We start from the raw sequence: 23,041 nt of genomic DNA, 5'->3' as shown, positions 1-23,041 counted from the left end.
CATTTCTGTTCCCCAGCTTCATCTGGAGAGAGGGCATCCATATTCACTGAGAAGGAGCCATATTTCAAAATTCTTTTCGTACTAGTCCTTACACTTTGTCATGAGGGTGCTAATGGGTAGCAGTTCCCAGGCGAAGGTGCACGGCTATTGATGACTCATTAGGCCAGTCCTGGAATATGGAGCAGCCATATGGGATCCATACCTAACAGGACTCATTAAGGAACTTGAGATAGCGATAGGCTGCAAGATTAGTGCTTAATGATTTTTTTTTTTTTCTAGTTGCTTTACGTCACACCGACACAGATAGGTCTTATGGCGATGATGGAAAAGGGAAGGGCTAGGAATGGGAAGCGGCCGTGGCCTTAATTAAGGTACAGCCCCAGCATTTGCCTGGTGTGAAAATGGGAAACAACGGAAAATCATTTTCAGAGCTGCCGACAGTGGGGTTCGAACCTTCTATCTCCTGAATACTGGATACTGGCTGCACTTAGACTGCAGCTATCAAGCTTGGTAATTAATGATTTCAACCCTAGAAGTAGCGTAACAAGTATGATAGAAAAACTTGGGTGGGAGACACTGGGGACTAGAAGGAAATGAACACGGCTATGTGCCATGTATAATGCTTACACGAATTAGCCAGGTTGGGGAGAGTTGAACAGTTGACTAGAAAAGCCCTGTTACATATGTAGGACAGATCATCCGCATAAAGTAAAAGGTAGATCGCAGAAAACTAGGGTAAATACTCATTTGTAATTCGGGGAATTGATGACTGGAATGCGTTACTTGCAGCTGTTTTAGAGCCCTTTCCCAAAAAATGTAAGATGCCTCAAGAATTCTGTAAATTGTGTATATATTTCTATGTGATGGTGTCAATTTAATGGACTGTAAATTGTAGTATTAAGGCATTTTAATGATTTAAGGTATGTGTGAATATGTATATGAACGTGGCCAAGATAATAGTAATTGGGCCGCTCAATCTACTGTAAGTTATAGTGTAAAATTTTGAAATACTTAAGGAATGTGTGAATTTGTATTGACGGTGTTTTAATGTTAAGCTAGTAGTACGCCGTAAGTATTAAGCACTGGAAATACAAAGCTTGATCAACAAAGACTGAGACTGATATTTTTTTCACAGATGTTTATTATTCCATTTCAATGTTTACATGAGCATTTTCAAAGTAGTCCCCTCTTACTTCAATGCACTTATTGTAGTGTCTCTACTAGTCCTTGAACACGTGCTGCTGACCATTCACTTTTCTTGAGCACTGCTTCAAAGTTCTCAAATCGAATGCCCCTAAGCTTTGCCTTTAGTGATGGGAATTTAAAAAAAATCACAAAGTAAAAAATCAGTTCTATAAGATGGATGCGGTACACAGGTAATATAGAATTGAGCCAGAAACTGCATGACTTGATTTGCGACGCGAGGCTGTGCACTGTCATGAAGTCGCCACCCAATCCAAGAAAGCTCTGGTCATTTCTTTGCAATGTGCTTCCTCGGTGTAGCCAATACTGATGTGTAGTAACAGTAGTGTGAGGGAGAACTGCATGCTGGTAAATCATTTCATTAGTCAAAAAATTTGATCATCACTTTCCCTGCAGATGGAACAACTTTTGACTTTTTTGGCAATTTCCACACTGTGCTGGCTTGTTTTTCTTCAGGATCATAATGATACTTCAGCTTTTAGTAAGTTTCAGTGGCTGTATGGTTTAAACAAAAACAGAATTTGATTGCGCTGTACTGCTCCTCTCCCGGCACCTCCATTGTCTGGTACGCAAAATGCATGTAGCGTCTACAAAATAGAGCATTACTACCAACCTACCGATACAAGAGTGCTGCCGCCTACCGACATTATACATAAAAACCAGCTCTTTTCAAATATTTATGTTACAGATAGGAAACTATCACGGATGCTACAGGAATAAATCAGCCTCAGTCTTTGTTGATCAGCCCTTGTACTTAAGTTGTATGTGAATTTGTAAACGATACTGGATTTAGAATGTTAAGCTAGTAGTAGTATTCCTTGTAATATTTTCTTTCCAGAGAATTGCTTGTTGTTGTTCTGTTGCATGATTATGTTTTAACTTTACTCTATTAATCAGAGGTGCCAACATTTGAAGTGGATTATCAGTAATCGCTCTCCGCCCCCGAGAAAATTTTTGAGTCGTATCCAAAGCATGCTCGTTCCTTCCAGATAATAACACCCATTTTGCCCTTCCCTCTAGCAATCTATTTGAAAGTATATAATATTACACAACATTTGCATGCAACCTGCAAGTTCTGTGATAAAACATGCCTTATACCTTGTTTCTCACACAGCAGCTGCATTTCAATGTAGTTTTTCTTGAAGCATCCTTCCCACTGTGATGATATTTTCGTCTTCTGAACCATAAGCGATTCCAGTGCAGATGTGCTTAATATAGGCCTCACTACTTTCTCAATCTTTCTGTGAACTGTCTAATACACTTAACACAGCAAATACAACATTACTGAAGGATTTATAACGGAGAAGAGCAGCGCCTGAGCTCCTTCATTTACAATGAATTTTACAACACTTATGGGTAGCGAAAGGAAGTCACGATCGAATAAGTATCATTGCCAACTCACAAGCATTGAAATGAGGACAATTTGGGAGAAAGGACTGAACATTTTTTCCTTCTCTCTTTTTTCTGTAGAAAATGATTTTTTCATGATAATGTCAGCTTTTCCGTAATAATTTCCCCTTTGACTGTAATTCCGTAACTGTGAGGTAAGATCAGTAATAATTGCTGAAAATCCATAATAGTTGGCACCTTTGATTACCACACTACTGTAAGTGATCATTGCCCCTGGGATATTTCCCAATTGCAATGTATTTGTTAATACTAGATAATAATAATAATATGAAGTAAAGAAAAGCTCAATAAATGCTACAAAAGGGAGAGACAAACAAATAGAACCAAGAGAACTGAGAAGGATGAGAAGAAAAGCCTTCTATGAAGACCGTACATCACAAAGATGTAAAATTTCTCCTTATCCCCTTATATTTTCATGTTTGTTCTTGTCTTTCCTTTCAGATACATATTTCATCTATCCCCTTATCACTGTGTTTGTCCTTTTGTGTACTCATACCCTTCCTCATAGCTTAGCATCTTTCTGGATAGACTGCCAACCTACAATGAAAAGCAGGCTTTTTGATACTTCTTCATCCAGTCATCATTAGTCAGAACTGCATGAATTTTTTTAGACACAACCAAAACTACCACTGTATCAAAAGAAGGTTATGCTATGCATTTATTAGACAGCATGGGGCACCATGTTCACGAAATCACTGCAACTACATATTTGCAGTACTGGTACTTAACATTGCTGTCCCAATAATCAGTTCCATTTGTTGAACAACCAAGTACAGGATGCCAGTCTGAACCTTTGACAGACATACTAATTAACTTCATTAGTGTTCTGTGGAGTTCTACTACAGTGGGATCTATGGTCCTTCAGGGCCTTGAAGAAATGCTACTGATGCTGATTATTTTTTATTTGGCAGGTATATTTAACTTCCTGTTACAGTGCTTCTCTTTGAAGGGTAAAAATCCAACAGTATTTTATTGGCTACCTTCATATTATAAAATATATCCAAATTCAATTTCAAAATGGCCTCAAGGGCTTAATGTGCAAAACATGTCCAATCAAGATGAGTCATTTGCCAAATTTCTTGTATTTAAGGTTTTCATACCTGCCAACTTTTAGAAATAAAAAATAGGAAGATCTTTTAATTCTTGGATTTTATCGCATATATTGCGCATGACCTCGATGAAAAAGGCCTGCAGTTACAAGGCAAACTGATCATTAAATTTAAAATCTTGAACTAAGGAAACATAAAAATGGTTACAAGAAAATGTAAAAACATGGAACAAAATGCATAACAGTTTCCTTTATTAGACTGTAACATGAAAGGAATATCAATTTTATAGGTATCTCTCAACACTTGGAGATAACGTTATGTGGCCATAATGTGAAAATACCAGCAACTGTCACGACACAGCTCTCTGAAATGCATTCAACTCAAAATTATGAACGAAGAATGAACACAAATATACTGAAATACGCAGAACTGCCATATACAAAACAGATCAATGTCTCATACATTATTAACATAAGACTTCGACAGGGAGAAAAACACAGAACCGCAAGAAAAATCGCGTGGCCTACAACTCCAACAAAACCACGTAAAGAAACTATGTTAACAGCACGCGAACAAGGAACTTAATCTTTCACCTCGATTAACGGAGTCGCTAGCACGCGCTAGGCTCTCTCGCTCAATTGCCGTCCCGAATTCTCAGCTGTAAAACACACACGATGCTGTAGTGAGTGGGAAATAAGACACAGGAAGGCGACAGACGATACACTTTCCAAATAAATACACTTGAAAACGAGGTTGCACAAATTACACAAGCGCACACTAATTTATCCTAGGGGAAGATAATTGACCGTACTCAAGGTTATACTGGTCAAAAATAGGAAGAAGTAAAAATAAATCGGAAGACGAGTTAAAATATGGAAAGTTTCCGGGTAAATCAGAAGGGTTGGCAGGTATGGGTTCTCCTTTCATATTAGTTAAACCCTTCTATTTTTATTACCTAATCTGAACCTATCAATCATCTTTAACATTCCATCACGGCAAACAAATGACTTAATGACGCAGTGCATAACGTGTCCTGAAAATATGATTTTACCTCGACAGTTAAGAAAAGCTTCCAAAGACTTACCCACAAGTGTCCAGTCATCAGCATGTCCCTGACCACCAGCACCCTTCTTCTTCTTTTTCTTCTTCTTCGCATCATTGACAGCTGCCATAGCTTCTCGGACAGCAGTCTGGGCCTGGATTACAGCTCGGGCAGCATTTGGATGCTGCAAGGAAGTTTCATGGCTGTGATTCTGGTGGACATTATTTGAATTCTGAACCATCTTAGGAGCTTGTTGCTGTAGTGGTCGCATTCTGGGAGGCAATGAGTTGTTACCCCTCATTATAATTCCACCATTACACTCCATCTGGCGATTACGAAGCAGGCTGCTGTCTGTGAACCGAGGTGGTGTAGTGTTGCTGTTCTCCTTGCCTTTCATACTGACCAGGCCATTTGTACCTGGAGAAGCCTTCTTGCTATGGTTACCTTTTCCACCAAGCTCTTGGACCTCTCCCTGGCCATTGAGCTGCATTGCAACAGGTGGAGGGTATCTTGCACTAGCCATTGCCTGTTGTAAAGCAGGATTACGGATTGTAACCATAGAGCCATTGACCTTGATTATTGCAGACTGTGCTAAAGAATTGCTAGTTGCAGGACGGCCATTTGGTTTGGATACCTGCTGCTGCTGTTGTGGTGCACTCTGTGGCCTCAAGTTCCCACTATTCTGTTGATTCTTGTTACCTACAATATGATGCTGCTGCTGTTGTTTTCCATTTAAGTGACAGCTATTCATCATCTGTTGTTGCCGCTGCACTGGTTTACTCGGATTAACACCATTGCTGAGACCACTTTCATTCCCATTCTTGCCCTTTTTCTTATTTTTCTTTTTGCCATTTCCAGATGAGTTCTGGCCATTTACTTCAGAATGATCTACAACAAAAGAAAATTAATGTGTTAGGAATAATATTAGAAAATAAGGACAAACGAGAAAAATATCCAAGCGTTCAATTTTGTAAGGTTATAATTCATTAAGCAGCTTCAATTTTCAATATTACACAAATGAATTGAGAGCAAACATAATATGCAGATCATGAAACCAGAGACATAACCTCTTTTGTAATCTTCTGTTTATTTGTTTCCTGTTATTCCCTACAAGAAGAGACAGTTACTGGGAAGTTTACTAATAACTATGATGTAGGATCTGTTTAATTGAAAGTGAATATGCTGCATTGATTAATATTAACCTCCTAGTGCTCGTACTGTTTGGGATAACACAGGCAATCTCACGGTGGTAATTTTACCACCTATTTTTAGTTGTAAGTTTTTTGTTTTATTTAGTATTTTCTGAACGAATCATGGACAATATAGTTAAACAATTTGACATACACATATTTAAATGACTAAAAAAACTTTATTCACACAAGAAAGTAATGATGAACCTTTAAGGCGAAAACACACTGCTGTCACTTCACGTGAGTTCGCGCGTATCGTGATGCAATCGAACCTGTCAAGAAAGATGTGCTATGCCTTTTCCGCACTGTATGAAATGTAGAGGGATCACACTGCACTCATGTCATGGCTGTTGACGTCGGCTGACTTCATTATGACGCAGAATCTGGTGACAGCGCTCTTCACGCGGAGCACATTCTTCTGCTCTTGCATATCTCTGGCGACGTGAAGTGTGAATAGAAGCAGTTTCTTTTAGCGATATGGAAGAAATTTTAATTGAATTGGTACGTGTGCACAAGAACCTGTATGACATATGTTCGATTAACTATAGAAATCAGCAAATGTGGCACGAGGCATGGAACAAAATAGGGAAGGAATTTACTAGTTTTAAGAGGCATTCATTTGTTGAAAACGGTCCACAATTGTAGTTATGATTACTATCCCAATAATAATAATAATAATAATAATAATAATAAAAATAAATTAAATGGTATATGGCTTTAAAGTGCCGGGACAGTCCGAGAAAAGGTTTGGCTCGCCAGGTGCAGGTCTTTTGATTTGACGCCCGTAGGCGAACTGCCCATTGTGATGAGGATGAAATTATGATGAAGGCACATACACCCAGCCCCCGTGCCGACGAAATTAACCAATAATGGTTAAAATTCCCGACCCTGCCGGGATCGAACCCAGGCCCCCTGTGACCAACGGCCAGCACACTAACCATTTAGCTACGGAGCCGTACATAATAATAATAATAATAATAAAATCCTATTCAAATTACAAATTATTCTGTTGAATTAGAGATCACCGGGCGAGTTGGCCGTGCGGTTAGAGTCGCACAGCTGTGAACTTTCTTCCGGGAGATAGTGAGTTTGAATCCCACTGTCGGCAGACCTGAAGATGGTTTTCCGTGGTTTCCCATTTTCACACCACGTAAATGCTGAGGCTGTACCTTAACTAAAGCCACGGCCTTCCCTGTCCCATTGTCGCTATAAGACCTATCTGTGTCGGTGCGACGTGCAACAAGTAGCGGAAAAAAAAAGACTTATAGATCAATGAATGAATATTTATTGTATCATCCATTCACTACCGCACAGTTCATTTCTTCTTTGTTCAATTTATTCTTCCATGACGAATTATTGGTAATTGCCATGGCACAGACCCTTCAAGTGGGTTGAAGTAATTTTGAAATTTTCCCATATCTGAAAAGCTTATGTTGGACTACTCCGAATAAGTTGCAAACGCGGAGTGTACTTCGGCCAACAATTTCATCCTTGATGAGATTATGTGAGTAGTTGAATTCATTTCTTTCTTCAGCCTGGTACTGTTCACCTGAAATTTTTCTGGATGCCCATTTAGCTCCCTTACTAAATTGTGGTTTTCACCGCAAATTACTTTCATGTACCCACAGTCGTTTGCGACAGACAGTACTCATGGCAACAGAAACCACAGACAATTAAAAGACCATCAGAATCCGATGAACGGGATGTACTATCGTAGCTTGCCATCGGACGAAGTATACTGTGATCTGTGAACGTGAAGACAGGGTGTTTCCTGTCTTCACGCCGCATGCAGTGACATCTTCAAGCTCCCCTCTACGCTGACTCAGCTCAGAGAGAGTTAACGTGAAGTGACAGCAGTGTGTTTCCGCCTTTAAGGAACAAGTAACATTTTCTTTTTAAACATAACAATATTTCAAAAGCATAAAATAGAATTTCACTTCGAATGAGTAAGAATCACCATCTTTCTAGTTCTTGAAACATGTTCTATAATAAACAAGTTCACAATTTAAATTTGGAGTGAAAAACAAAGTATGAAAATTAAGAATAAAAAGTAGGAAATAACTTTCTTGGTAAGTGCCGGTTGGTCACAAAAAGTTCTCTTGAACAGAAAAGAGAAATACTTATATGGTAAGAAACTGAAATTCATTTCTAATTTGAAAAAGAATCACTGAACACAAACATTATGAATTTAAATCAGTTACGATGCACTTTCTTGCAGTAACCTAAACTGTATCGTTATCACTGTCATCCAAACCTTAGCTGCAAATGTGACAGGTTACCTGATTCAATGAATGGTTTTTAACACACATATACTCTGAATTTGTGGCACATCAAACAAGTCCTTCCCCCCTTCCACACACACAGTAATAGCAAACAGATCGCCTGCTTGATGTAGTTCTGGCGCTTGCTGGTTGTTGTTCTCTGAAGGCATCAAAGTTTTGCACTATCTTTCAAACTGTCCGCCATTGGGTCCATCACTAAGTTGAAGGTGTATTTCCTCCTTACAGTGGTGTCATCAAGGTATTTTGCTTGGAAAATCTTGACGAATTTATTCTAGCGATATCAAATAAGCGAAAAAAGCAGACATTGGCCATCTTTGTGTTGTTCTCGAGGTAGAGCTTCTCGAGCTAATTAAGTCTATTGTGTCCACACCTCCTTTAGTAGAATTATAATCTGTAATTTGCAGAGGTTTCCCGGTTTCTTAGCCAGTCTCGTCAGCACTGTGCATTTTTGAGAACAGTAGCACAACCTTCTTTCTTTGAGTGACCACAGAAATCGAGGTTTTACCATCCTGGCGTGCAAATTGATACTTTTCAGGAACCAAATGCTTATTTTCAGTAAAAATTCAGGAGAAATCCCTTATTTCTCCTCAGGGTGCCTAGAAATGCCAGACTTACTCCCAGTAAATACTCAGCAAGTGGGTAACTGTTAAAAAAGTTACCAGTAATGTACCTATTTGTATGTTTTATTGGATCAGTCAATCTTTTCACTACATCAAAAGGCTTGTTGGAGGTTACGTAAGGCCTCGGCTTTTTCATCCCGTGATATATATCTCTAAGTTGTAAGTGTGAAATGTATAGGAGTCACACAATGCATACATTTTCATGCTCTATTTTGCTGGCATTTTGGCCATTTATTGGATAAAACCACAATGAACATGGTATGCAATCAATATTTCATCAACTGACACAAACTCGCTACAATTATATCGACTGCTTAGGACAAAAATAGCGTGTCTACAAAAATAGCCAAAATGGTGCATTTCACAAATTTTCTTACTTAGAATGAAGCATTTTTTACTGCCAAAACAGCGTAAGTGTAATTATAATATTATTCGAAATAAGCCTCTAGTGTAACTAACTTGCGCAAAATATTGTTAATGCCTAAAAATCTTAAGATACGTTGCTTTGCTGCTAGAGATATGAGAAAAATTTAGAGCCGTATTAGTGCAACTGCAGATACGCTACTTAGGTTCAAACTGAATTATTAGCGTGCACTAAATGGTTGTTAAGCTTGCCGAATTTTTCCTTAATACAATAATGCTGTAGTGTCAACCCTTTGCCGTTCCCCATTTACGGTCAGCTGCCCGGCCAGATGATGATGATGATGATGATGTTTGTTGTTTAAAGCGGCCTAACATCGAGGTCATCGGCCCCTAATGGTACAAAATGAGACAAAATGAAATGACAAATTAAAAGCCCCAAAACACACACTGACCACAATTCAAAATGTGAGGACGAAGAATGAATGGCTGGATGGATATGAATTTAAAACGATCAATAGAACTGACCCACAGTGCCTCAAATGCACAGAATCTGGTGCAGAACAGTAGTAGTACTGACCAAGTGACTGCTTCTGTAGCACAATACTGAATCGATGATACTTGTAGTCAAAAAGGGTCCAAAATCCAGGTCAGCAGCCCCTCACAATGGAACTTATCGCTAAGAAAGTAGAACCATGGTATTTGTCATGCTGCGGTACTAATCAAGAGTAGCGTAGACTCGCGGTATTCCACACATTTTGGTACTACTCACAGGTAATGAAATTCGCACATGTATTACAGACATACGCTGTTTTGCACATTGCGGTGCCATTTACAGGCAACGCAAACCTATGCTGTTCATCACTTAAGTGTACTAATCACAGGAAATCGTACTATCCCGTGTTGTTGTTCATATAGTGGGTACTAATCATAGGCAAGCCAGAACCGTGGATTCCCCCATCCCATGGTGTCGCTCATATAGTGCTACTAATAACAGGTACTGTGAAAGCCGTCGAGCCCTCATTTGCTACCAATCACAAACCTATGTGGTACCCAACATAGTGGTATTACGCGGAAGTAAAAGCGACCCATGGCGTTCCCCGCGTGGTGGTACTAAGCACAAGTAGTTTCATGGTTCTAATTTGATCATCCCTTGGTCGCCCCTTTTAGCCGCCTCCTACGAAAAGGCAGGGGATACCGTGGGTGAATTTTTTGTCTCCGTCCCCCACCCACAGGGGGTTGTGTGTTTGGACCGCGAGAGGTATTTTATTTCCTTCAAGTCCGCCGGCAAGCCGGTTAGGACCCCCAATCCGCCACCTGGGACGCGCCACATGGGAGTATCACCTCTCCCCCTGCTACGCCAGTGTAGTAGGTTCGTAGGCCTGGCCAGAATTGCCATGTTATCTGGCAGGAGCATTTAAATCCCAAATAGATGCAGCAGTATAAATGTCACCCTTTAAAGAAAACTCAGTAATCAAACAAATAAAGTTATACAATCTTTTTTTTTTTTCATTTCGTTTCTAAATGATCAGTCGTTATATATTATTTTGTACTCGCCCTAATTTTGAATCTAAATATTGCCCAAATTTCCTATACCATTTCAGTGTCATTGTCTGCCATTATATCGTCAGCGTAATGTTTTGCCAGGTACAGAGGTGCCAAACTTAGAATTGGATTATCAGTAATCGCCTCCCGCCCCTGAGAAAAATTTATAGTCAAGTCCAAAGCATGCTCCTTCCTTATCGATAATGACGCCCCTTTCGCCCTTCCCTCTAGCAATCTATTTAAAATTATATCCTATTACAAAATTTGCACACAACCTGTAAGTTCTGTGATAAAACTTATAGAACTTCATAGGCTAAACCGCTAGGATTATTACATAAAATGTTACTTTAAATGCTGCTCATTCCTTGTAGCTTGTTTCTTAGGCAGCAGCTGCTTTTCAGTGTAGTTTTTTGAAGCATCCTTCTCACTGTGATAACATAAGCGATTCCAGTGCAGATATGCTTAATGTAGGCCCCACTTCATTCTCAATCTTTCTGTCAACTGTCAGGTACCACTGATCTCTATACCTGGATGGCTGGTAGCTTGGGTAGCAGTAAGCTGAATAGAAGATGACTGGCGTAGTAAGATGGCAGCGAGCGCATGGTGCAATAGACCACGAGAAACACACTTGCTTTGTTTATGCTTAGTTCAGGGATGCCAGGCCTCTTGATTGTAGTTCCACGAGTGTTCTGTGTTGTGTTATTGCAAAGTAAATAGTAGTGCATTTTACGAATTTAGGTTCATTGCCTTGTAGTATACTTGTGGATTACAAGATTCAATTTAAATATGTATGTGTTTATCTGAAATATGAATGAAGGAACATTCTACGGAGTATTAACATACCACAGTGTTCAGGTTATGGATGTACAAACAAAACCGATCAGCAGAAGGAGAAATCATTTCATCGGGGAGTTTTATACTGTACATAAGAATCTTCCTAGGGTAGTGTTTTGAGTTTTAGGTTTATTGTATCTTTTTTTCGCATATTCCGGGAGCAAAATGGCAATTAATTTTTGTAGGTTTCCTTTCTCGAGACCCGAACTTCTAAGATCATGGATTAGGAGTATCAGGCGGGAGAATTGGGAGCCTTCTAAAACAGCTGTTCTCTGCTCGGATCACTTAGAGGAAGACTGTTTTGATAGAAATGGACAAACTGTACACCTTAGAAGTGATGTACAGCTAACTGTTTTCAATTTTACTGAACATTAATTGCAAGTAAAGATTTACTTATATTTTTTTTTACTTTCTCATAATTAAACTGACGGTTTCGATGAAATAATTGACGTGACCTTATAACAATCTTAGAAAATGAAGTCTGGAGGAATTCTAGACCTTATTTACATCAGTAATAATTATGGGTTTCAGACACTGGAGTGGTGGGAGAAGGGAAAGTGTGGTGGGTGTTTGGGGCTATCCCATTATACTATTCGTGGTATTTGGGACTCTTAACTGGTGTTACATATTTCTGATGATGACTATCAATATCGCTTTGCTAGCTGAATTTAGTTAAAGAGGTCTGTAATAGTAAATTAAGCTGCAGGTAATGCGATATATTGACAAGTTTTGAATATTTGCTGGTTTTATAAATGTGTACATTTGCTTCAATGATATTTTAATTTGATAATATGCGCGTTATTTCATGGAAACAGGAAACAGAAATTCATTATCAAGCACCGATTACGATATGCCGAATCTAGGCCTGTATAGTGAGCTACGTTTATAGTACATCATTTTAAGAATGCATAATTTTGTGGCATACATGTATACAATTTACAGCAATGTTTCCAGAAACTGGTTTTCACTCGTATTGTGTTACCGATCGCTAATTGCATGTATTCAACACCTAAGTTAATATTTGTCGGCCGTTATTATACACTCATGTTTATTGCTATCCCGGAGATTTACTGACCTCGGAATGACGCGTCAGTGATCCCAACGTCCTTATGCTTTGAGTGAACATGTCTCTATATTTTTAATTATTATTCGAATGCGCCATTAATTGCGACTTAAAATTGACTATATTATCATTGCTTCCCCATAAGGAGAGCTCTAGGTTGGGTACGCCAACATGGCGAACCGCACGCTCAACTTGGCGTACTTTCTCCTGCAGCGGAGACCTGCCATCAGCGATCTATGTATAGAGATCAGTGTCAGGTACACTTAACACAGCAAATACAAGATTACTGAGGGATTTATAGTGGAGAAGAGCAGCGCCTGAGCTCCTTCATTCACAATGAATTTTACAACGCTTATAGGTAGCAAAAGGAAGTCACGATCGAATAAGTATCCTTGCCAACTCACAAGCATTGAAACAAGGAGGACTTAGGAGAAAGGCTTGAAAGGATTTATTATTTTTCCTTCTTTTCTCTTTCCCGTAGAAAATGATTTTTTCGTGATAATGTCAGCTTTCCCGTAATAATTGGCACCTCCGCAGGTAGTATCTATCAACAGTGCTAGTTTTTCTTGGTGAATATTCATCTGCTTTACTGCAAGCTCATAGAATTCTCATCCCACAAGTAATTGAAAAAAATATTTTGAACTCCCAGAAGGTAAATCTGGATTTGAACCAGTATTGTTTTCCCATATCTCCTGTTCATTAGAAAGATAATTGCAATATTATTAGCAACATTTCTCTGCAGCCCTGTCCTTCGGTCTTCACACAATATTTGTTCAAGTTTTTGTTATTCTCAGATTCATTATCACTACTACATTCATCAGAATATTATTCTGAACCTCTAGATCAGGGCCTCTCAAACGCCCAAATTCTCATGCGTGCAAACAGCTGCGCAGAGTTCCTGTGATCAGTGCATTGGCATCGCTCGGCTCGGACCAATGCTTCGTCCCTGCACTACTTGGCTAAGCTCGGCTCAACTCAGGTTGGATTTGGAGCGCTACGGAGCAAGTGAGGAAGAGGGAGACGGGGAGCGAGCGAGACAGGCGTGGGAAAGAGAGAGACAGCGCTATGGCTCCAAATCGAGGAGTGGGGGTCTGCACTCTGGTCAACCAAGCAAAGTCGTCTTTTGCACCGTGCACAGTGCATACACCAGGCACATGCACCCTGAGAGGCTCTGCTCTAGATAATAAATACTATCTCCACTAATTTCTAATGCACTACAATTTCACATTCTTTCAAACATTGCAACACTTCTCCACTATAAGCAGACGACATAATGAGAGCTCAATTATAAATAATCTCTAACCGGAATGCAATGTTTATCAACCTAGGTCTGCTTGTGAAATACACACAGCTAACACTGTCAACAAGATGCTGACAGCTTGCCGAATCGTGGGAATTGGTAATGCACCATGGTTTCACGAGACCCTTCAATATTTACGTCAACGCACTTCTAAAGACCATGCGCGAAAAGGTGCTTTGGAGCGTTCAGCTCAGCGGGCGAGTCGTGAAACTGGAGTGCTAGGAACGACAAAGTCTCTTTCTGTTGTTGGTGTGTTCGCTCATTACTGTGTGGAGTTTAAATAATTATGATGTATTTAAGCCGTGCTGAGAGGATTATGGTTGCATTGAACCTGCCAAATAAGAAAATGCCCTGTTCTTTGGAGCTGGGTCCTTGCATACTGGATTTCCATAATCGAGATGGAGGAAGGTAAAGTCAGTGATCTTGGATCTTCATGAATGCTATCGCTAAATTATAAAATGTACGCTATTCCAAAAGGCTATGACTATACCAAAAATAATGTTGGTATTGTTTTTCCAGAGTCGCCTTCCACAATTCCTGTGCCTATGGATAGCAGAGGAGAGACTGGAAGTGATGCAGAATTAGAACTTAATTTCAAGCAGGAGAAAAATTTGGCTGAACTGAAGTTTTTGGCAAAAATAAAAAAATACCATTCTGAAGGCGTACAACGAAATTTGTGTGTTATGGTTAGGTATACAATTAGTACTACAAAATACAAAACGTTACCTGATCAAGTAAAATAATGCTGTAAAGGAAGGGAAATCACTGCTGAAGATGGGATTACTATTGTTTCAGGTGACAAAAGAGATTATTCAACATCAGAAACTTCAAAAGATGTGTTTGTGCCATCATCCTATGACGGTGTTACAATAGATGATTCAATTTATGATATGGAAGACCACACTATTATGAGGAAAAAAATCAGTACTGATGTTGCACTGACTGGTAGGAGTTGTGATACAATTATCACTCACAGAAATATACGTCAGATTAAGGAACAGACTACAGTGAAACCTCGGAATGCGAGTAACTTGGTCTACGAGTGTTTTGCAAGACGAGCAAACATTTTAAATAAATCGTAACTTGATAAGAGAGTGAAGTTGCGCAATACCAGCATCACGTGTGCCTACGTTTTCCCCTCCCCTGTTCGTTTGTTGAATGGATGAATGAGGTCTTTGGTCCTGTAGTGAAGAAATACTTTTCAGAAAATAATCTGCTGCTCAAAGTCTTGCTGGTTATGGACAACGCTCATGCTCATCCTCCAGGCCTTGAGGACGACTTACTGGAGGAATTCAAGTTCGTTAAGGTTAAGTTCCTCCCTCCCAACACTACTCCACTACCCCAGCCTATAGATCAGCAAGTCATTTTGAAGTTCAAGAAGCTATACACTAAAGCACTATTTCAGCGATGCTTTGAAGTGACCAAAGGAACAATCCTTACCCTCCGAGATTTTGGGAGAAATCATTTCCCCATCGTGAACTGCCTGAAGATCGTCGATGAAGGCTGGGATGGAGTCACCAAGAGAACTCTCACTTCCGCTTGTGGAAAGCTGTGGCCTGACTGTGTTCTTGGACGTGACTTTGAGGGTGGAGGTGGATGACGTGGACATTCAAGAGCTGGTGGAAGAACATAGCCAGTAACTGACCACCAACGAACTGATAGACCTGCATCGCATTCAGCAGGAGGAAGTCATGGAGGAGATCTCGTCCGGGGAAAAGGAGGAGGAAAAGTCAATGGAATCTCTCACTTCAACTGAGATTCAGAATAAGTGCAAAATGTGGGAAAGGGTGCAAAATTTTGTAGAAAAACACCACCCGAATAAGGCTGTAGCAGTGTGAGCTATGAATCAGTTCAATGACAATGCAATGTCACATTTTCGTGAAATCCTCAAAAAGAGCCAAAGCAATAGGCATTAGACAGGTTTCTCGTTTAAGCTGCACGAAAAGAAAACAATTTCAGTGAGCAAACAGGTAACAGTGATTCCGTTAGTGAAATTCGTGCTACACAGTAACGCTTTGCAAGTCATCTCTTGTCTCCCTCACAACGATTCTATTGTAAGGAAAAGTGCACTTTAATTTGTTTTATGTTATATTTTGTTTTAGAAATGGTATGCGAATATTTTTGTGTAGTGGACGAATCATCCGCGGTTCAATTGTTTCTTATGGGAAAACTTGCTTTGATATACGAGCGCTTTGGATTACAAGCATGTTGGCGGAACGAATTATGCTCGCAATCCAAAGTTCCACTGTATTATGACAGAAAGTCATGGCAGCAATACTATTGTGAAAAGGACAAGAAGACAATTCGCTCAACCAACTGAGTGGAAGGAGAACAAATGAAAAATGAACAGGCAGAGTCTGCAGTGATAAGAATCGAGGGCTTTGAAAAAGAGGCAGCAATCCAGAAAGGAATGAGGCAGGGCTGCAGTTTGTACCCTCTTCTTTTCAATGTTTACATAGAACAGGCAGTGAAGGAAATCAAAGAGGAATTTGGAAAGGGAATCACAGTCCAAGGAGAGGAAATCAAAACCTTGAGATATGCAGATGATATTACTTTATCTGAGACTGCAGATCATATTGAGAAGTTGCTGAATGGTATGGACGAAGTCTTGGGTAAGGAGTACAAGATGAAAATAAATGTCCAAAACAGAAGTAAAGGAGTGCAGTCAAACAAAGGCAGGTGATGTAGATAATATTAGATTACGAAATGAAGTCTTAGAGGAAGTAGATGAATATTGTTACTTGGGTAGTAAAATAACTAACAATGGCAGAAGTAAGGAGTACATAAAATAGATACTAGCGCAAGCAAGGAAAAGCTTTCTTAAGAAAAGAAATTTGCTCACTTCAAACACTGATATAGGAATTAGGATGATGTTTCTGAAGACGTTCATCTGGAGCATGTCACTGTATGGAAGTGAAACATGGGCAATGACTAGCTCAAAAACAAAGAGAATAGGAGCTTTTGAAATGTGGTGTTACATAAGAATGCCGAAGGCAAGATGGATAGATCGAATCACAAATGAAGAGATACTGAATCAAATCGGTGAGAGATTGATTTGGCTAAATTTAATGAGAACAGATAGAATGATAGGACACATCTTAAGACACCCATTACATATTCAGTTGGTTTTCGAAGCAAGTGTAGGTGGTAAAACGAGTATGGGTAGACCAAAGTATGAATATGACAAGCAGATTAGAGCAGATGTAGGAGTTACGTAGAAATGAAAAGGTTAGTAAAGATAGGGTGGCATGGAGAGCTGCATCAAACCAGTCTATGGACTGATGACTCAAACAACAAACAACACAAATCAATACTAAACTTGTCAGTTTTCTTGCTTCCTGAAAAGTAATGTTAATGTAGATATGCTCTTCTGGTCCTAAGCCGGTGATATGAACACTGGCAGTTTGCAACAAATTCAGCAAATAATTCCAATACAGGGGCCAGTTTGTTGTGCACCGAAATTCCATTGTAGTATTCACATCGAAGCATAGGCACCTCAACAGAAATTGAAAACGATAATTGAAATTGGCATGTAGAATAGTTAATTCAGTTCCCTTAGCAGTGGAAAGTTCTGACAAATCAATTCAGGTTCCCTTCTTACAGCAATCAAAAACAGAGCATCAAATACAGCTAGTATTCCTGATCTTGAACTTTCTCCGTAGTCCCTCTCCTGAGCTTGAGGATATTCCACATTTTTTTTTTTTTGGCAATAGATATACTGGTATATTTGACAATATCGTCAATCATGCCCTCACATAAAATTTGAAGAAAACATTTCTCTCTAATTTTACACGGATGAGCAGGTCCCCTAGAGCCAGGAATATTTTTTATGTATTTTGATTATTTCCAAATTTTCTGCAACAGGTTTATTTACCGACAACTTTCCACCATCTTTTGCAATGAAGAAACGAACAATGTCGATGCCATAGTCGTCCTCTTCATCATGGCGGCCTACATGCACTTCAGAGTCACTGCTATTCCCATCTTATTCAATTTGTTGCGGCTTAAAATCTACATAGTCAATTTCATTCTTTTCTCCATCTTCATCTACGTCCTCTAAGTTTGGGAAAATCTGTAGATTGTTGTCAGGTTGGCAATACCAGGCCTTGAGAGAAAGAATTCTTTTTAAAAAACTATTTGTTTTGTGTGGTAGGTATGTTTTGTTTGAATAAGTTTGAGATTTGAAAATTATTTCCTCATGAAGTACAAAATTAGTAACTGGCCCTCCGCGTCCAGCACTGTACTTCGACACTGAATTTCCCCGAAGTACCGCAAGTTGAAGGCCAAATGTGAATGGCATCTAGTGACAAGACAGGTAACTGGAGAATACTCTGTGGTCCCCCATGGTTTTTCAGATCCATTATTACCAACACAGGCTTTTCCAAATTGGTGGCCAATTTGCTGACCACGTGAGTGCTAGAAAGTTAAGCAAACTGTGACCAAACTATTGCAAATGACCATAACCAGTAGGTACAGTTTTGTAAATGGACGCTTTTCAGTTAGCACAACCTGCTATGACATATTTGCATTATCTGTTAGCATAAATTTTGACCCAGAATTTGGTGAACAATGCCACCAGTGAAGAGACTCATCTGTGGGACCACTGTTTATACACAAATATAATTATGGGCACAACGAACAAATGATTCCTATGCAAGAAAGGATAATTTACTTCGACAGGAACTACCTAAGCATGTTTACGGCAACTGTCTACATGGCTTTATCAGTTCATGTACCACAAACACTATCATAAAGGGCACTAGGAAAGTTATGCAATACGCAAAAACGGTTGGCTAGACACCCCTGTTATGGTGAGGGATGAAAAGAAAGGTGAAAACCGGTCTAGAAGACAGCAAGGCGCGACCTTCACACCAGTTGTTACCAAGCAGTGGGATTGAAAGCAAGTTAAGATGTCAGTGTGGTCTAAAGGTGAATATCACGCAATTATCCGCTACAGTTTTGCTCGTGGATTAAGTGTTGACCAGTGGCTGGAGGAAATGACTCCTGTGCTGGGGACAGACTCTCCAAATTTGACAACAATTTTCCGCTGGTACAAAGGAGTTCCAGAGGGGAAATTTTGCGGTTGAAGACGATCCTCGTTCTGGGCGACCGTCTCAATCAGTGACTGAGGAAAACATTGAAGCTGTGAGGAAAATGTTGCAGCAAGAGAGGCGGTTGACATATCGGCTGGTAGAAGAGACCCTCCACATCCCTGCACCAGCTATTCATTCAATTCTACACGACCATCTCCATGTTAGAAAGGTTTGTTCCCTTTGGGTGCCCCATTCACTTTCAGAGGAACAAAGGGCACATCAAGTGAAATGGTGCCAAAAAATGCTAAAACAGTTTGAAAATGGGACTTCGTGTAATGCCAATAGAATTGTTACAGGCAACGAAACTTGGCTTTATTATTACGATGTCCCAACAAAATCCCAGAACAAGGTGTGGCTGTTTAAAGATGAGAGTACTCCTGTGACTGTGTGAAAGTCAAGGTCAGTGAAGAAAAGGATGATTGCAGTATTCTTCACTAAATGCGGCATCCTGACTCGGGTTGTGCTAGAAACACAAAGGAGAGTTACTGCGAGACTTGTCTGCCTCAGGTCATCCAGGCTCTCAAGCAGCTCTGTCCAAGGTCATGGCTCAACACTTGGCTCTTGTATCACGACAATGCTCCAGCACATTGTGCTAATGTAACGATGGATTTTCTTGCCAGAACAGGGTTGACTGTGCTTGATCACCCTACAAACAGTCCTGAACTTGGCCCCATGTGACTTCGCACTCTTCCCAGACATGAAGATGAAGCTGAAAGGGCGGTGTTTTGCATCCAATGAGGAGCTTCTAGCAGCATGGGATCAAGAGTGTGAAAATGTAACTGAAGAAAAGTGGCAGAGTTGGTTCAGTAACTGGTTTCGATATATGGAGAAGTGTATTAAGTGTGGTGGAAATTATTTTGAAAAAGTCTAAAGCGTTCACTCACGTTGCAAAACTTTCCTAGTGCCCTTTGTATTTGTTATTAAGTACATATCTGTACCCTGGGAGTACAGTACAGGACACCGTCCAATTTTAACCAAAATGGGATTATTGGCATACTCATACGCATTTCTTGCCCTGTACACAGAGGTTTATAAAACATTATGTCCTACAACAAGTATTGGGAGGAGTCACATGTTTTTCAAAATACACCAAGTCATCTTTTACTTGGAGGAATATCACCATCTGGAAATAATGTTGTATCCTTCCACACTGTCCAGTGGATTTTCCATGAACTATAAAAACACATTTGCAGTCCAGTCAGTTTTACATGCAATTTGACGTCAGTATCTCCAATGTGTAGATGGTAGGAGTTGAGAAGAATGAATTCAAACTCTCGTGAGTGTAGAATTAGGAAGTTACTTCAATGCAGGAATAGGTAGGTTGATGTTTTCTATAGTCCTTATATTAGTGAATATTAACTACGGTCACAAACATAACCTAAATTATTAGACATTGGTATTTCAACAGAATATATCTCAGAACTTTTTACAAAAAGATAATAACCATATGCAGGATGAGTGTTCATGCTTCACAGAGAAGAAGAAACTGATATAAGCATTTTAAAACCCTGGGACTGGCAGCAACTGGTAAGAGAAATTTCCAACAACCTGTGACAAAGTTCGGTGAATGAAGTCAGAATGGTCGATCCGGCAACACTGGCGATACACAACGCTGCACTTGCGTAGCAGCAGGTTTTGACCACCTGCTCCCAACGTTGTACAGTTGAGCATCGTGTGTGCCATGTAAGACCTGTTTGACACAGCATGTGTTTAGTGTGTTGCTTCTAAACTGCGAACAGGAAAATGAATGACCAAAAGATCAATGCACAATTTTGTTTTAAGCTTGGCAAGACACCAAAAGAAACGCATGCGATGCTGGTACGTGTTTATGAAGATCAAGCACTGTCCTTGAAGTGTGTGCATGAGTGGTTCGCCCATTTTCGAGGAGGCCGGGAAAGTGTTGCTGACAACCCCCGTAGCGAAAGACCGGCGACTGCCATCAGTGACAAAAACATTGAGAAGGTGAGAACATTAATCACGAACGATCGGCGGTTAACTGTGCACACGATAGCAGATGAACTGCAGATTATTAGCTGTGAATCCGTGTGACAAATTGTTACCCAGAAGTTAGGGAAGAGGAAAACGTGTTCTTGTCTTGTGCCACATCACTTGACTGACGGTCAGAGGCAGGCACGTTTAGAGGCTTCACAGGATTTTGCCAAAACGGCAGATGCGACACCAAATTTCTTGAACTGTATTGTCACTGAGGATGAAACCTGGTGTCTCAGGTATGACCCTGAAACGAAACGGCAAAGCATGGAATGACATTCTCCGGTATCCCCTCGTCAGAAAAAGGTCAGAGCCAAGAAACGCATCAAAACTACGCTCATCACCTTTTTCGATAGTCAAGGTATTATCCAAAAGGAATTTCTACCTGAGGGAAAGATGTTGACTGCTGCATGGTACACTGAAATTTTGACCCGTTTCATGAAACGTCTATGGAGGGTACGACCCCAGTACGCACAACAAGGTTCATGGTTTCTTGTCCATGACAATGCTCGCCCACACACAGCCAATATCGTCAAACAGCTCATGGCAAAAAAGGGGGTGGTGCAACTGGAACATCCCCCATACTCGCCAGATCTCAATCCTCCAGACTTCTTCCTATTCCCACGACTCAAAATCGCTTTGAAAGGAAAGAGATTTGACGATATTCCTGACATACTACGAAACGTGACGAGGCTTTTGAACACCATCCCAAAGGAAGCCTTCTTGCAAAGTTTCCAGGACATGTACCGCCGATCTCAGCAGTGCATAGTAAGGAGAGGGGACTATTTCGAAGGACAGTAAGGTCACTGTCGTGCATTGTTCATCTATATTGATAGTACAGAACTATTCACTGAACTTTGTCACAGGTTGCATATTTCAAAAAAGTCTCTGCAAACCCTCCTCTTGTTCTTAGGAAGAGAGAGATTGACAAATAGCAGTGTATCAAAAAGTGTACAATTACAAGTGAAACAGGAACAAATTAATAATGTACATAAAATGTATTTGAAAACATCTTTTGAGGGTGAGAAGCAAAAGGTTGACCGTTAGATTCCATCCTTGCATTTCCAGTAGATTTGAAACAACTCTCAAATATCCCACTACCTATTTCCCAGTAGAAATATAAATTATTTAATGGCACTGTTGTCCTATGCATAGTTCGCCACATGTTTTATAAAAATTGATAACACATAAGTAATAAAATCAGAAGAGACTATCCAGAAGAAGGCTTAGGACCAGATGTGACATTATTTTATGTTCATACACCAAGTAATTCCACAATATTTGTAATGTACTGTTTATGTTTTTAAAATGAAAAATTGTGGTTGAATAATATTTCTGGTTATTTCTTAAATGCCAAGAACGCCATGTCATACAATATAACACACTCATGAGAGGAATAGAACACCATGTCCATTTAAAAGAATCAGCAGATAAAGAAACAATTACTAATTGTAAAACACCACGATACATAATGTATGTATGTTCAGTCCGTCAGCGATTCCATTGGTGGGATCCTCAACAGCTTTGCCATCAGCTGTCATAGATGGCCTAGGCATCACTGAAGGGGCGTACTAGGGAAAATGAGGAGTGAGGTAGTTTCCTGTTGCTTTCCTCACTGACCCAGAAGTTAATATTACGTGTCACTCTGCCAAGCCCACTGAAATGCATGCACCAACCGACCCTATGAGCAATATTTTCACACCATTCATAGCAGGGACTGGCTGCAGAAGGAATGGCATTACTAGTATCACTCCTACCTCAGTCACTTTCATTTTGTCAAAGCCAAGGATAAAGCTGAGACAGATCAATGAAAGTAACAAAATTGCTCTAGCCCATACCAGAACACATAGTGCACTGTAAACACTAGGTCCCGCCAGCAAAGGCACGATACATAACAAAGAGTTAATTAGTAAAATTTTGTTAAGAAAGAGACTCAAAAGAATGTAGTTTACTTTCATTAAGTTTATATTTACCTTATAGTGCAGCAAGAGAGAAGAGACCTTCCACATTTTGTACGGAACGAAAGTGACATTCTTGTATTTGACTGGGTTGATTCACAAT

At 39.9% G+C, this 23,041-nt stretch overlaps 1 protein-coding gene across 5 annotated transcripts in view; it reads right to left on the bottom strand.

Annotated features, from left to right (window-relative positions):
• LOC136857044 (uncharacterized) overlaps positions 1-23,041 on the bottom strand; it is a 572,347-nt gene that overhangs the window by 23,563 nt on the left and 525,743 nt on the right. For all 5 annotated transcript variants that reach the window (XM_067135398.2, XM_067135399.2, XM_067135400.2 and 2 more), the window contains one exon: positions 4,747-5,592. In XM_067135398.2, coding sequence (XP_066991499.2) covers positions 4,747-5,592 — 846 coding nt within the window. The remainder of the gene's footprint in view (positions 1-4,746; positions 5,593-23,041) is intronic.

The sequence above is a fragment of the Anabrus simplex genome, chromosome 1 (genome assembly GCF_040414725.1).
Source record: "Anabrus simplex isolate iqAnaSimp1 chromosome 1, ASM4041472v1, whole genome shotgun sequence".
Classification (NCBI taxonomy): domain Eukaryota; kingdom Metazoa; phylum Arthropoda; class Insecta; order Orthoptera; family Tettigoniidae; genus Anabrus; species Anabrus simplex.
This window is presented reverse-complemented; position numbering and strand designations above follow the sequence as displayed.